General features: G+C 50.1%; 1 protein-coding gene across 5 annotated transcripts in view; it reads right to left on the bottom strand.

Moving 5' to 3' along the window:
- Positions 1-2166, bottom strand: part of ARID5B (AT-rich interaction domain 5B) — a 113121-nt gene extending 110955 nt beyond the window's left edge. For 2 of the 5 annotated variants that reach the window (XM_079312722.1, XM_079312720.1), the window contains exons 1-2: positions 2028-2166; positions 1600-1860 (exon numbers count right to left, since the gene is read on the bottom strand). In XM_079312722.1, coding sequence (XP_079168848.1) covers positions 1600-1860; positions 2028-2048 — 282 coding nt within the window. In that variant the 5' untranslated portion in view covers positions 2049-2166. Of the gene's footprint in view, positions 1-1599; positions 1961-2027 lie in introns of those variants that run through there. The other 3 variants (XM_079312723.1, XM_079312719.1, XM_079312721.1) reach the window with 3 other exon arrangements.
- Between the last annotated feature and the right edge of the window lie 13576 nt (positions 2167-15742).

Consider the following 15742-nt stretch of genomic DNA (forward strand, 5'->3'; position numbering starts at 1 on the left):
AGTATCACTCAGAGCTGTTGCTGTTGCTGCTGCTGCTACTCTGCTAATGAATGACTAACTTAGGCCAGAGGGGAAATGACATCACCAGGGTGTAAAACACAACTGCATTAGGAAACTTTTTACCTGCTTTACATTCGTCATAATTATTCTGCACAATACGATCAGCATTTGCATAATTTCAAGGCGTGCCATTATCTTAATTGAAAATTGTTTTCATATGGTTGAATAATGCAGAATGACATCAGTTAAAGCCGCAATGAAATGTACAAGTATAATCACACAGCTAATTACTAGCGGTGTTTACATGCAAAAATAAATAAAATTGTGCATATTATTAGGAAGGTATATGCAGTTGAGAACCCTCGTACCGGAGCAGTGTTTTAGTCGTAATGGTAGGATTAATTTTCTCTGATGTTCCTACCACAGTAACATGAGCTGATCATTAAGGCGTATTAAAATGATTTGTGTCCCTTTCCCCATCCCCCTCCCTTCCAAATACCTTTCATTTTACACACACACACAAGACACGCAGAGGCACAGTTTTAAATAGGCACCACGGGCAATTTCAGAGCATCCATTGCTCACTGCCATCTCCCTGATTCTTAGGAAAAGGCTCCCTTATCTCAGCGGCACGCACAGAAAATTAAAGTGAAGAGGTGGCAGCGAGCGAAGATGGCTCTAAAATGCGTTTGGGCTGCGTACGCTCGTGTGCGAGTACACGGCTACGCCGGCACCTACAGCCACGCGTGCCTCCGAAAACAACCCCTCCTTGAACCCACCCCCCGGCATCTCCAACAGAAGTTCCCCCAAAACATCTCGCTAACCTCCCGCCCGCTCTCCAGCCCCTCTCGGGGACCCTCGCCATCCCCTTAGCCCCCTGCCTGGGTCCCCCACCCGGACTACAGACTGAAGCAATGGATTTGCGAAGCGTGTAGCGGGAGGGCTCGGGGCTGGGGCGGGGCGGTGCGGGGCTGCGCGGCCCCATCCCGGGCTGCGCGGAGGGTGCCGGCGCGCAGCGCCTTTGCGCCGGGAGCGCGCCAGCTCCGAAATACGCCCAGGCATATCTGCAAGTTATTTGAATGTATTATTCCCGTACCTGTCATTTATCACTTTATTCAACACGTCCCTGCCAGCAAGAGCGCGTTTGATCTCCCTCTGCCTCCATTTCGTAATTTCCGCCCTCTTAAATATATCGAATACTTAAAAAAAGCTCCGAACAATATCGAAATGCCCCCAACGTGGTGTTTTTTTTTTTTTCCTCCGCTTTTCCGCGTGTTTTGTTTTCGGAGATTTTTTTTGCGTTTTTAATTTTTGTTAAGGAAGCAGGAGAAGGGCAGGGCGAGCCCTGCACACACTCCGCTGCCCGCCGGGCCGGGGCCGCCCCGCACCACGACCCCCTCCCCCCGTCCCCCCGCCCGCACAAGTTCCCGGTCCGCGCGCACCGGTGCGCCCCGACGGCGCGGCCCCTCCGCGCTGCCCCGCCACGCACGGCGGGGAGGGGGACGCAGCTGGGGGACGCCAGGAGAGGGGGGAGCCGAACCCGGGCATGCAGGTGGGGACGGGCGCGGGGGAAGGGGGAGCCGGCGCCGCGTTTACCACCTCGCCATGGTCACTGGTCCTGCCCTGGGGGGTGTCCTCGGGGAGAAAATAAAGTTTGGCGCTGGAGAGAAGTTGCCGGCTGGTGCGCTCCTCCCAGAGCAGCTGCAGCTCCGCGATGCAGGCGGGCTCCTCCGCGCGGCACCGCACGAAGAAGAAGTCGCCGAGGGAGAGGACCCGCGCCCGGCCGCCGCCGCGGCGCTGGAAGCGGAACGCCCTGTAGAAGACGTAGGGGCCGTGCGAGCCGCACGGGGCGCCGACCCACTGCGGGGAACAACAACACGGCAGCGGCATCAGCGCCGGCTCCGCGCCGCGCCGCGCAGGAGCAGGAGGAGGAAGAGGGCGGCGGGAGGGGAGCGCGGGAGAGAGGGAGGGGGCTCCGCGGCGGCGGGGGGCGCGGGGCGGGGCGGGGGCGCGGGGCGGCGCGGTACCTGCAGTGCGCTGCGCTCCATCGCGGCTCCGGCGCGATTGAACTCAACATTCTCCCAAACTTGTTGGCGTGAATGGAGCCCGGCAGGTCCTGGCAGGGCGAAGCCGGCCCCGCCGCCCGCCGCCCCCCGCCGCCGCCGCCCCCGCGCCGCCCCGCCGCCGCCGCCGCCTCCCGCCCCGCCGCGCGTGGTGACGCCCCCCCTCGCCACCCGCCCCCCGCTCCGCCGCCCCGCCGCCGCCCTGCCGCGTCCCGCCGCCGGCGCCACCCGACGCCGGCCGGGCCCCCCGACGCCCTCCCCGGCCCGGCAAAAATGCCGCGGGGCGGCGGCGGGCCTCAGGGGGGCGGCGCGGAGGCGGCGGAGCGGCGGCGGGCCCCCTGTCCAGACTCGGCGATTTTTGGGGGGCCGAAAGGGCGGGCGGGCGCGCTGCGGATCTGACAGGACCTGCCCGTATATGTCTAATATAAAGACCATTTCCTGCGGCGCGAGGGGCGCTGCTCGTCCGCGCGCGCCCGGCGGGACCGCCCGCTCCCACCGCTCGATCCCGCTCCCACCCCCGGCAGCCGCGGAGCGCACAGCGGGGGCTGCGCCTCCCTGCCGCCCCCCCGGCGGCCGCGGAGGGCGGACGGCGCGTTCCTAATTTATTTATCGCCGTTCCTCGGCAAGAGATGGAAAGTGGGTTATCGATTATATAAACACATCAATATTCATGGCGCTGCGCGAAGGGACGCGGCTCGGCCGGAACAGACAGCGCAGGGGGAGGGGGCACGCGGCGGCGATGGGCGCACTCTCTCCGCGCCCGCGGACGGGGGCGCGCAGCGGCACGTGCCGGCGCTACCGCCGCGGGGCCCGGGGCGATGGCTCCGGGGGCGCGGACGGGCGGGGGGCGGCGGACAGGTGGCTGCGCGCTCCGTGGAGAGGGGCGGCCCCTTACCTGCGCCCCGCCCGCCCCCTGCTGCGGCGCCCCACGTCGGGGAGAGCCGCCGGCTCTGCGCATCCCGCTCGGCCTCCGCTATCCTGAGGCGGGCAGCTCGGGGCGCCGCCGGGAAGCCTCAGCCTCGGGGAGACCCGGGCGAGAGGAGCGGGCACCGCCGGCTTCGCACTTGGTCCCACACCGGCGCCAGGGCCGCCCCGCAGCTCCGGCCACGGAAAGTTCCCATTAGGGATCCGGGAGTTGCATCCCCGCAGACAGACGCTGCTGCCGCCGGCGGGCTGCGCGATCCCCCGCGCCCGCGGAGCCCCCACCCGCCCGCCCCCGGACGGGGAGCTCGGTCCTTCTCCCCGGGGGCTGCATCACCAGCGCGGCCAGCCCCGGCTCCGCGGGGCAGGGGGGAAGGGAGCACTACAAGGTGGCTTCGCGGGGATCAAGTCCCCCTGCGCTTTCCTCAGTAGCGGCACTTTCTTCCCGATTTTTGGCTCATTCCCTTCCCAAGCCCCCTCCGCAGGCCCTGATACCAGGAGGAGGGGCGCAATTGCGGGCACAGGCTCGGAGCCGCCCCTGCGGGGCGCCGTGAAACGGAAACAAATAAATAATTAAATAAGCAAATAAACAAGCGAACAATAAAATAAATAAATAAATGCGATCGTTAATAATGACGCCAGCGGTGACGTCAGCGCCGCGTGCATCACGACACAGCGCGCGCCGCGGGGGGCAGCAACAAGTGCGGGCGGCGGCTCCGCGGGCGGGGCGCCCCCTGGCGGGCTGCCGCTGCCCCGGCCGTGGCGCGGGCGGCGGGGCGGCACAGGGGGACAGCGGGGCACGGCCGGTGCACCGAACCCGCTGGGACCGAGGGGCCCACCCGCTGCAAGCCGTGATGGTCGGTGACGGGAACCCCTGTGCGAGGCGCGGGGCTCGCTCGGCCGCGGGTAGCGGGAACGGAGAAGGCACGGGACTGCGAGCAAGGTTCGCACCGGTTCCGTGAAGGTGAAGGATTCACCTCGACAGCCTCGGCGACCTAATCTGGCTGGGATGCTTGGTGCTTCTCCAGGGGCAGGCTGGTTTTCTGCTGGTTCCTCCTGAGGAACTGCCAAATCCTTAGAGCTTGTTTCGCCTTTCCTGCCCGTTGGAGATGCCCCGAGTGTCTGTCCGGTGTGCGGCCCCACAGCTCGTACGTGCTGAGAGCGCTGTAAGCACGGGGCGGGCTGGGATGCTTTTTGAGTTGGGCAGGAAGCCAGCCGGTACCGCTGCTTGGGCTTCCACCCAGCGCCAGCACGGCTTGGATGGGCAAACCCAGCACCTTTGGGTCCCTTGTGGTCCTTTCGACTACTAAAGTCTTGCCACTTTGTGCTTGGGAGCTCAGTCCCCTGGGGGTAGGATGTTTTCCAGGGGCTGAACGCGTATGGGAGGTGATGCGAGACACATGGGAGTGCTGCCCAATTTCACCCTCAGTGAACTCCTGGCCAGAATAACACACATTTCTTTTGCAATTCACCTTTGTTTTCACTGACCTTGGCGTGTTTAATCAGGGTTATATTCTCACACAGATGAAACAGTTCTCAAACAACTGTTACAATATTTTGGGCACAAACAGGTTTGTATTTGTTTGTTCGTTTTCTTTATCTCAGGCAGGTAAGGCTGCTCCTTTCCCACAATATAGTAGCAAAGAGAACTTCCCGTCTCCATTTGTGCCCAAATCCCTCTGCTTCCACCCCAGCAGCTGGGGCCCAGGCACTGTTGGCAGCCCCTGTGCCAGCTCTGAGCTCCTTCAAACTGCGTGAAGCATCACTCATAGCTCTGATAGACTGCGGCTGGTGAGAAGGATGAGGCTCTGCAACTTCCTCCAAGCATCCCTCCAAGCCATGGTGTGATAACCACGGTGAAGAAGGTGGCAAGGCTGAATAACCAGGTAAGAGGATGTCTTGGTCCTCTCAGCAGAGGGATGATTATCCATCTGTGCAGCATGCTGGGAGGCAGGGATTATGCAGGATGGCCCAAGCCACTACTGCACGTACTTAGCTCCTGCAGGACCCCACCTAATCTTCAGCTGTAGAGGAGCTCATTGTCCATGGGGCAGGAGAAGGGGCTCAGCATGAACAAAACAAGGGCTCACCCTCTATGGCTGCAGCTTCCATCTCTTGGTGTCACTTCATCTGGTGCTGCTGGCTGGTGGGACCACCAGCATCCAGTTTAAGTTTCTAAGGTTGGTAGCATTTGGAATGGGATAACAATAGACGCTGTGGCAGTGCAGAGGAATACATATTCCAGCAGTGAGGATATGCATACTCATCGTTGCTCTGACATCAATTTTATAGAAGCCTTCCCCCTTCCCATCCCCCCCTGAAAAGTCATACTTCAAAAAAATAAATTAAAAAAAATACAGAGCCTGTTTATAGAAGAAATTGAAATTTCACATATTATCAAAACTAGGATTTTGTCCTGCAGGCACTGAATAAGTTTCTTCATATGAATATTTTGTAACTTTCTCTGGCCAAAAGAAATGTGCAAAATAATTTTAAATGTGAAAAGTAATTTTTCTGTGCCTTCCTTTGGACATTCCAGGCTTTCCACGCTTAAACTTCTTATAAAAGGCTATTTTCAGTGAAGGGGGGGGGGCAGTTTACAGTATACAAGTCATAAAAGCAATGCAAAACCATAAAACACAGCGATGATAACAACAGAAGATCAGTAAGATTACAAAGAAAATAAGATGGGGATCAAACAGACTGCTAGCTGGAAATGACTGCATAGAAGCCAAAATAAGACTGGTCCTAATAAACAGCCAATCTTGAACTAAAAAGCATTTGAAGTGTTAATTTATTGAATAACTTTATTTTCGTGCCTTACAATTAAAAATAGTTGTGGTCAGGCATGTTGGGAGACAGGAAGCAATTGGAGCCTGGCTTTGTGCTTGGAAGGGAATACAGCCTGATCCATGCTATGATGGGGCTGTGTGTGCATGGGGGGCAGCCAGCAGGGCTGGGGGCTCCAGTTTGCTTACTGATTCTCTACTCAGAGCTTTTCCCTTCCACACTTTTAAGACATGGAGGAGTTTTATGAGCAGCATTCAGGGTGGGAGATGGAGCCACAGTGGGAGCAGAGGCTGTGAGGGTTATGCCAGCCCCTGCTCCCACTCAGCACACAGCATGGGATGCAAAGCCCTGTGAAATTGCCATGAGGCCCCGTGTTCACTTCAGCAGGTTTTGGGATCAGTTTCTCACTTTGAGAGCTCTTTAGATCAGATGTACAAATCAACAGCTCAAAGCATTAATAATACCAGGAGTATTATTTATCTTCCCTTCAAAAGATCCACCAGCCCCAATAAGTGACCAAACTGAGCAGAAAACTCTACGTGAAATCAGTTTTCAAACCCCAGTCTTCAATTCATATGTGCATTTGGAATTATTTTTATTTACCTTGCATTTCTTTTTGCTGCCCTGACATAGTGTTTTTAATTCTCCCACAGCACTGCTAGCAGCTTGCCTGGAACAAGTACCCCATTGCCCCAGGGCTCCCAGACCAGCCTGCTTAAAGAAAATAATCACCACTGAATATCAAGATATTCACTGATAAAATAGACTGGTGGCACAGATTGCCTGCACATGCAGAAAGGAGAAGGGTGCCCAGATGGTTGCAGAGTATTCTGAGACCTGTAACAAGGGGTGCAGCCATGGGACAGAAGAGCTAGCAGCTGAGCAGCCCCCAAAATAGTTGCTTTACTCTCTCAGTAGCTGAGCTGCAGCGGCTGCTAACTGCTGCCTGCAAAGCTGGTTTCATCTAGTGGCACAGAGTGATGGGTCAGCTAAAACAGAGCCTGATTTCTGCCTGATTGGCTGCAAACTAAATACACTTTTCAGATGCTGTTAATTGAGTCTGATGAATTTTGCTCCAGTGGGACCTATTATGGGCAAAAATACAAGTGACATCAGAGCCATAACTCATAAAAATCAAGGCCCTGAATTACATCTGAGAGCAATATGAAAATGCAAGTGGGATTTCAAATGGTATCAAATAACTTTCTGTCATACCTTATTAATACCACAGAGCTAATAGAAACAGCTATATTATCATCCTAATGTCATTATACATATATAATACACATGCGTGCATACACACAAACACTGTGTGTAATTATAACAACATTATTTTGTTCACGCCGCCTGAAAAATGTGATTAGATGGTGGCTATGAAATGGCAATATTCAATCAGGCACGACTTGTATATTGGCTCAGAGCACAGTCTCCTACTTATGTAAAATTATATTTTGTTACGTGTGGTGGTAGCATGGATGGCTGTGGAAGAAAGAGGGAGTCGAGGCCATGGAGATCATTTCATCTCATGCTACAAGGGCTGAATTGTCATTTCAAAGCTGGAATGCTGATACTGCCCAGCAAGCAATCCCTGGCTATCCCTTCCTGTGTGGATCACTCCAGAAAACATGTTAATTTATCTGCTAAAAATAGCTGCCTTCTCACCAAATCCTGAAAAAAAATGCTCCACTGGAAATGTTCCTAAATGTGACCAAGCAATTTCTTTTACAATCATAAAGCTTGGAATGGGATGTTGCCTGGTAGGAAGGACTTTAGATGGGCAACATTTTCCAAACAACACACAGGAAATGCACACCAGCCATTTCACATCCACCTCCTGACAAATAATTTACCTTCACTGATTTTAGTGAAAATGTAGCTATATATATGTGTGTGTGTGTATGTATGTGTGTGTGTGTATAAATATATATATTTATCCCTGCATGACGGGGATAGCTGGGGCTGGAAATATCACTGTAAGAATGCCAGGCCACATTTACCAAAGTCAGTGGTCAAAGCAAGTTGCTATTCTTAAATTGGGTAAAGTAAACAAGCTGACCTCTTTCCACCTCATAGGTCTGAGCCGTCATGTTTGGGTTTGTTTTTTTTTTTTTTTTATCCCGAGAAAATTCCTTTTTTAAAGAAATTTAGTGGGTCTCAGAGGACAGTAAGCAGTTGTCTCAGAGGGACCACTCATTGCTGCTGGGGAGCAAGTCAGGGCACAGTGGGCTTCCCAGGCAGGGGATGCACCAGCCAAACTCAAATTTTGCTTTGTTCTGCCCTGCCATCATATGAAAGCAGGGAACTTCACCTCCTTACTGACTTCGACTGCCTTCCTAATGTCTAAGTGCTTATGGCAACTCTTGCTCATCTGCTTTGGGATTGCGTTTTTCCATTTTCCCCAGTTTGGTTTGTGCAAGGACATTTGATCTCCCAGTTATTGAGATCTTTATTGCCAGCACTAGAATGAGACGCACTGACACAGAGAAAGCATTCCTGAGGTCCCCTGACTACCTGCAGGGCTGGTGTGTCTACCACCACAACTTGCTCTTTTCTTTGCATGCAGATTTTTTTCCTGGTAAGCGCTAGCAGTCTCTTCTGCAGTTATTACCATGTCTTCATCCTTTACCTGAGCTACAAATGTCACAACAATGTCAATCATCTGGTACAGTTAAGCAGCTTTTAACCTTTGGTCGTCTTTGAGCCATCCTACCTAACCAAGGCAGCTCAGCAGACAACCTGCTGCAGATTGCCCCACACTTTGCCCCCTTCCTGGTTTTGCCCAAGAACAACTTTTGGCATCTGGTGCCAAGTGGCAGTGGAGGGGGAAACAAATCAGAATAGCTCCTGGTACCTCAACTCTATAGCCTGAAGTCTCCTTTGTGTCTCTGAGGACAAGTGCCCAATAAACAAGTGCTCCTGTGTCCCAGGTCACTGGGTCCCTTGCACTGGCGTCAGGGGACATGGACATTTCTGCACCTCCTGCTGAGGCACTACCGTCAATAACTACAGGTTATAAACACAAGATGTGTGTGGTAAACACTGGAGAAGATGCAGAAATCATTCTTCCTCTTGTCCATCCAGGTACATACGTCAAACTAAAACACTAGAAGGGAAATGGAATTAATCTGCAAGTCCAGCTTTGTCAAACACATGAGGTTATCCAGCTGCTATTTCCAGGAAGCACGGATAGCTGCCATACCAGGGTCTTCTCCTCCTTTGCAGCTCCTCCTTTTCTTATCCAAGTGAGTGCTGGACACATTTCTGAAGTACAAGAATCTCTGAGGTTCTAACCACCATGGATTCAGGCCCCTGGGAATGATAGTGTTGGTGGAGTTTTTTTTAAATCCTCTTGAGAAACAGATGCTTTGGCTCATCTTCATTATACCTAGCCTGATTTATTTTAATTGCTCTGGGTATCCGGAATACTATGATTGCATAATCTCAAGCACATGCCTTTAAAAGGAAGCCTTGGCTGCAAAGCCAGGAAGGCAATGTTAAATACGGAAAAAGTACTATGCAAAGTCTCATTTATTTTGGAAATCACTGGAAAGAGTTCTATTGAAAATTCACAGCAAAACATATGCCACATTTGAATAATGACTTTGAGAGGTGCTTTACCTAGCTTAGCAATAAAAAGGGATCTAAAATTTGCAGTCCTTCAAAAAGATCTCACTCCCAAGCCCTGAATTTTGGTGAAACCAGAGAACAGCATGGTCCTTGGTGACAGCCACAGGGAGGCCAGAGCTGATTGCTGGGCACCTGGTGGCAGTGCTTCCACCCCTACCAAAACTACCAGAAAACAGCAACCCAAGAGAAAACCCATTCTGAGTCTGGCAAGCACAGGCTCAGGACAGCAAGGAGGGAGGAGGCCTGATGAGATCTGCCCTTCCCAGGTCTAGGAATCCAGAGCTTCATCTCAATAAAACAAAGCAGGAATAACAGGACTGCAGAGAAATACCTGAATATCATCCACTTTTCTTATCTGATCCAGTGCATAAAATGCCAAATATTATCTGCTTGGGAAGAAAAGGTCTGCAGAAGCAGTTAGGAAAAGGTAGTATTTACAACAGACTTAGAATAAGTCTTTATTCTGAAATCTTGTCTGTACCTTATCTGTTTTAAGATGCTTTCCTGGAAGGAGATCCATATCATACAAAAAAAAAATTTCTTTATATGTAATTTTAAAATTTATCTAATTGAACAAATTAATATCCGCCATATATACTGTTCCTGAAGAAGCCAATAGGAGTACTCTGTGAAAGAATGTGACAAAGAACTAAAAAAAGAATTCCAAACTCTGCCCTTACCTGTGGCTTATTTATATGCTTTCCTATCTTCTAAGGAAAGGAAAAGCCATGAGTTTTATAGGCTACCTACACTGTATTAATTATTCAAAAACACAAAACTGAGATTTTATTTTGCAAGAAACACAGTCAATTTGTCCTCACCAGACTTAACATCCACAGAGAAATGTGTAGGTATGCTCTGTGCCTCTGGGAGCCCCCCACACATCCTTCACAGGGGAGGGAGGAGACCATCACCCTGTCTGCTGATTTTGAAGGAGGAATGTGAGCAGTTTTCACTTGGCATTATGTGAGATGTTACCAGATTTGTAGAAATTTGGCAGTGCCCATTTGCTATGCCAGACCCCACAAGTGCAGTCAGTGCTACCATACCTGGGTGCTCTGAGGGGCCATGAGCAGGCAGCATCCACCCAGTTTACAGGATACACCTTTAAACACCCACAAATTTACTTTGGGTTCACAGGTGTTAATGAGATTCATGTTTGGGAGAAGGAGCCTGCAGAGACTATCAGGAATATTAATGTTAACACAGGAGTACATTAGTGCCTGGATGTTGAGAAGTGGGTAAGGAAACCCTCTGGGGTTTGCTGTGCTATCAGAAATTATCATGTGAGATTTCTGTTCCTGGTTTTTCTGCTGAGAAGGCTTGGGGAAAAAGGCTTCAGAACTGGTCTTTGGGCACTGTTTGAGTTTTTAAGTCATGTGGATGTTTCTCCCATTGCCTTCTGCAAACCTCCATTTCTCAAACAAGAGCCAAGGGCTCTCCCTCTCCATCCCTCTCTGGAGATTTGCCTTTTTTAACTCAGCAAACCCATGTGCCTTATGCTTGCAAAATTCCTATGTGCATCTGCCATCTCAGAGAATTAAAGTAACCCCTTAGGAGTGGGTCTGCACCTCTGTTTTGTTAGTATCAAACCAAGCTACAGCATTCACTTCACTTCCTTCTCATGCTTCTGTCTCTGCTGGTGGGGAGATGTCCCCAGCATTGGACTCATGGTGGAAGCAATGTGGTGCTGTTGCTTATTCAGATGCCAAGAAGTCATCAGCAATTGGTTTCATGAGGAACAACCATCAAGATGTGAACACAGACTCTGGAAATTTGTCCCTGACATATCAGAAAACATTCCTGTTCCTTCTCCTCTTTCTGTTTTAATGGAGTGATGGCTATAAAACCTTGTGCCTTTTATCTAAGTTGGAATCAACCTGTCTCAATAGCTTAGTTTCTTTTAAAGCTCTTAAACACTAAAGAAGGGGAAAAATAAAAAGGAAGGGAAGAAGCCCATGCTCTGGCTGGTTGATTACAGTGGAACCTCTCAGCACAATCTGGGGATGTTGCCTGAGTAGACAGTACTGCCATGAATTCAGTGGACTGATGGCAGGACCACTCACCAAGGGTATGCCTGGGAGGACACCTGTTTCTCCTGGAAGCTTCATTAAGGCTCCTCTTCCAGGAGTACGGATAAAGACAAACCAGACTTTGCTGACTTTGTCATGAACCTGCCCACATCAGGTTCCTGAGGAGCTGCAGCATGGGTAGGAAATTTCAGCCATATTTACATTTGGAACCAAAATACAGAACGGGCACTTGCTCCAAAAGCTGCCCAGATTGGGTTGAGGCCCTGAGGGCTCCAGCTACAGGCTAGGCAGGCATGCCCTCTGCCACCTTGCTGGAGGCAGAGCCAAAAGCTCCAGCTCACTTTTCCCATGGCACAAGCCAGACACTGCTGTCCCCTTACCTAGAGGGTCACCAAACCCCACCAAAACACTCTCGGCTCAAGAGTGCCTCTGCTGATGGACGTGGTGCCCCACTGGCACCCCCAATACAGACATACCAAGAAACCTTGCCAGCTACAGAAAATTCCTTAAATGGGTCTTGGCTAAACTCCAGCTGCTTGGTGGGCTCTGAGAAGTGCAGAAATGCTGCTGGAGGAGATCTTGGCTGTTACGTTTAATTAAAGATTCTGCTGAAAGTTCTGCTTAAAGTCACAATGCTTGCCATTTAGAAAAGTGTTGGTGATTCCCCCAAAGGCCTGGCCAGCATTCCTGCTGCTATTGTACAACATTATTGATTAATCAAAACTAATGCTCACAGCTGTAGCCTGATGGATAATGTCTTTGGTGGCATATAATTATTTACTACTTTATTGATGTTATTCATTTCTTCATTAAGTATTGTTGGCTGTTTAATTACGTGAAACACAACTGCAAGTGACGCTGCTAAAAGCCATGGGAAAGGCTGCCCAGAGCTGAAATCTTTCAACCATAAACTCCAAAAATAAATCTAAATATAAAAATATTGTAGCCAGTCTTTTGAATGAAGGTCATCAAACTGCAAACATGTTACATGTCATCTGGAGGCTGATGCCAGAGCACCATGTTTGGATAGATTCGCAATGCTGATTTAACTGGACATGGCAAAGGACTTTGCAGACACGTAAATACGTTTTATTAGCTCTCCAGAACACAAATGAGAGGTCCTTATTTCACTCTTGGTAGCTGAATGCTTGAAATAAATCAAAGTGAAACTGTGATTTCCCAAAACTTACAGTCAGGAGTGCCTAATGATGCTCCTTTCAACAGCCATTCCTGGCTGAGATCCGAGGGCTCCCCAGGCTGGCTGCTGGCCCTGTTCAGTGCCCCAGTGACAAACTGGGAGTCTCTCCAGGGTCTTCCCTCTGCCCTCCAGCTTTTAGCAAGAGACAAGGGCTCAAGGGCCCCTGCCCCCTTCTCTTCCTCAGCACCCTGCTGCCCCAACCCTCCTCAGAAGCACCAGGCAGAGATACTGCAGGAGGTCTGGGCCTGTCCTCACTGAATTAGCTGATAGCTTATCCTTGGGTCAACATGGGATGAGAAGGGATGTGCTGAGGTTTACTTAGCTCATGATATAAGACAAATTTTAACAGAACCACTTTTCTTTGCAACACCAAGCCATGGGGGCTTGGGGGCAAAATTAACATCTTAAATTGTATCTGGAAACCAACAAGCACAAAGGAGAAACTAGGTTTAAGACATGTTGTGGCTCTCAGTAATCTCTGGCACTTATAATTAAAAAAAAACCAGCCAGGTACATGGCTACAGATACAGTATTAGACAACTTAGAGGAATCTTCTCAGCCTGCAAAATAACTAGAGGACCACAAACCTTGCTGCAGCTCACAAATCATTAACACACCTCTAACAGATCAGAAAGAGCCTCTGTATCTCCTTACTCATAAAATAAAAATTCCTTCTTTGATATCCTCTCCAAACAGCCCTCATCAGGCCTTTGCCCAGGGCAGAACAAATTGCTCTGGCAGTCTTCGCCTGGACATCAGTGCATTTGGTATTTGCATATTTGGGAGCTACAGGCCTGAATGTCTCTATGCAGCTCCCTGTAGATCTGCCCACTTCTGGGGCAGTGCATTACCATCAGGGAGGACTTAGTCCCTGCCTCATGAAAAGTACACAAGACAGCCAGTTGCCAACTTCCCTGTGGCTCTGGTCTAGGGCACAGCCTCTGCTTTTCCTATGGGAGCCCTGAGAGGGACCAGACTAATGCCTGGTGCCATCAGGTCACCTGTGTCTGTTCTGATGTGTCTAGAGCCCAGAGCACAAGCACAAGTTGGTTGAAGGGCCTGATTTCTGCCCATGCTCTCAATAGATACTCATCTCTCATTTTAACTAAAATATGTCAGGGAAAACCTAAGAGAAATAATAAGCAGAAAGGAAGAATAAAACAAACAAACAAACAGCAGTGGTGGGTCTAGTGAGCTTGGTCTCCATTTCCCTCCTGGTTTTCTCCCCAACCTGCACAGTTTTACGAATTTCCTCTCTCTCAGGGCAGTTCTTCCTCCTGTTTTTAAAAATGTCACAATCTTTCCTGTATCCATTATGCCCATGTTATGAGGGCACCACTGGGCACCTTTCCAGCAGGAAAGCCCAGAGCAATGGGGAACACAGCTAGCATTTTCAAAGGAAGCTAAGGAAATCTTTATGGAGAACTTAGTGAGAATTTGGCACTTGGCATCCTTTTGCTCCTTTGAAAGTCCCACCCTACAGGAACAATCTAAACAAATGTATGCCCCAATGCTGATAAATCCCTTTGGAGAGATATCAAAGAAAATCTTGCTGGGTTTGGAGACCTTTGAAGAAAGAGAAATATCCTGCCAACATGATGCTGAGATCTATTTTGTTCCACCATGTGGACCAAATCATCAGAGTGCTCCACAGCTCCCCTTCCTCCTTGGGGTGTGGAGAGCAGCACTGCCTTGCCGAAGAAAGGGATTTGCAGGACAAGAGCACAGCATAATTTGAGAAAAATTCAAATGAAAAATTACTTAACAATGGAACTTGTTACTGTGTCTAAAAATATCTGAGTGAGTCAGATTACTGAAAACAGCAAAGCTTTGGAGCAAACCCCATTGCCTCTTCTCAGCAGTCAGCTGGCTTCATTCACTAGCTTGGCATCTCTTTCCTCTTATGTTTTTAATATCATGAGTGGCTTTTTTTTTTTTTTTTTTTTTTTTTTAAGTAGACAATAAGTTAATGTTTAATGGTTTGCCATGTACAGTTCTGGGTGTTTACACGTTCTGCAACTAGCCAAATTTGTAGAGCAAATTAAAAGTCTGTAAGAATTACAGGTATCTGTTGCTCATTGTGTCCTCCATGCCCCCCAAAATAAACGGTTTCAATTATATTTTCACCTTCCCCAGCAATATTAACACCTCTTCCCACTGCCAGCCAGGGACATTGCTCCTTAGTCTGTGTCTGTTACAGCTTTGTGCACATACACTTCCTGGGAATGTGCAATCTTGCATGATGCCATGGTCCCAGGTAACCTATTAAGGTAACCTATTAAGCCCTCTGGCACAGGATCAGGTCCTCTGGAGAAGCATGGAAGAGAAAAAGGTGGGGGCTATGGTGTTGTCAATGCTTTTTTGCACTACTGAGATGGATGGGTGTGACCCTTTCTTCCACTGACCAAAACATGAATAGTGAGAGTTTTCCACTCCTTGATGCTGAGTGAGCCTTTCCCCACTCCATGCTTGGGGTCTTGCTTGGCTTCTCCAGTTTCACACATTTCATAACTTTGCTCTGCTGGTCTAAATGTCCCAAGACCCCTCCCTCGTTCAGGCCCAGGTGGGACCTGGTCTCTGCCATTGTGTCTGCCCTGCAGGAAGCTGCAAGAGAAGCCACCAAATCCCACAAACCCTGTGACACTGAGGAGAGAGCAGGGCAGCTCAGAGATGCCATAAACCTGGATATTACCCACCCCACATGATGCAATGGGTTCCTTCTCCACACTGCCAAGGTATCCCTGGTGATAGGAATGGAGGTGGCTGAGCCCACCAGGAAAGGACAAGTGAATCCCCTCATCCCACCTCGTGCAGGGCAGCCAGCAGCCATGGCAAGCTGGCGGAACAGGACCGAAAGAAACAAAATTAGGTTTGTAGAAAAGGGCAATGTGTCTGGTGTTGACAGTGTTAAAATTCCCACTGCTAGGTGTGGGAACAGGATTGGGCCCAGGCTGCCTCCCTGCTCTTTCCCAGGCTCATGAAGATTTAAAATTCTGGATTTTAAATGGTATTTTATTTCTGGCTGACCTGTTTGGCTTGAACTGTTACATGTTTTCAGCTTATTTTTATGCTCCGGTGTTAGAACACAAACCTAACCAAGAACAAGAACA

This window comes from Erithacus rubecula, assembly GCF_903797595.1.
Source record: "Erithacus rubecula genome assembly, chromosome: 9".
Taxonomy (NCBI): Eukaryota; Metazoa; Chordata; class Aves; order Passeriformes; family Muscicapidae; genus Erithacus; species Erithacus rubecula.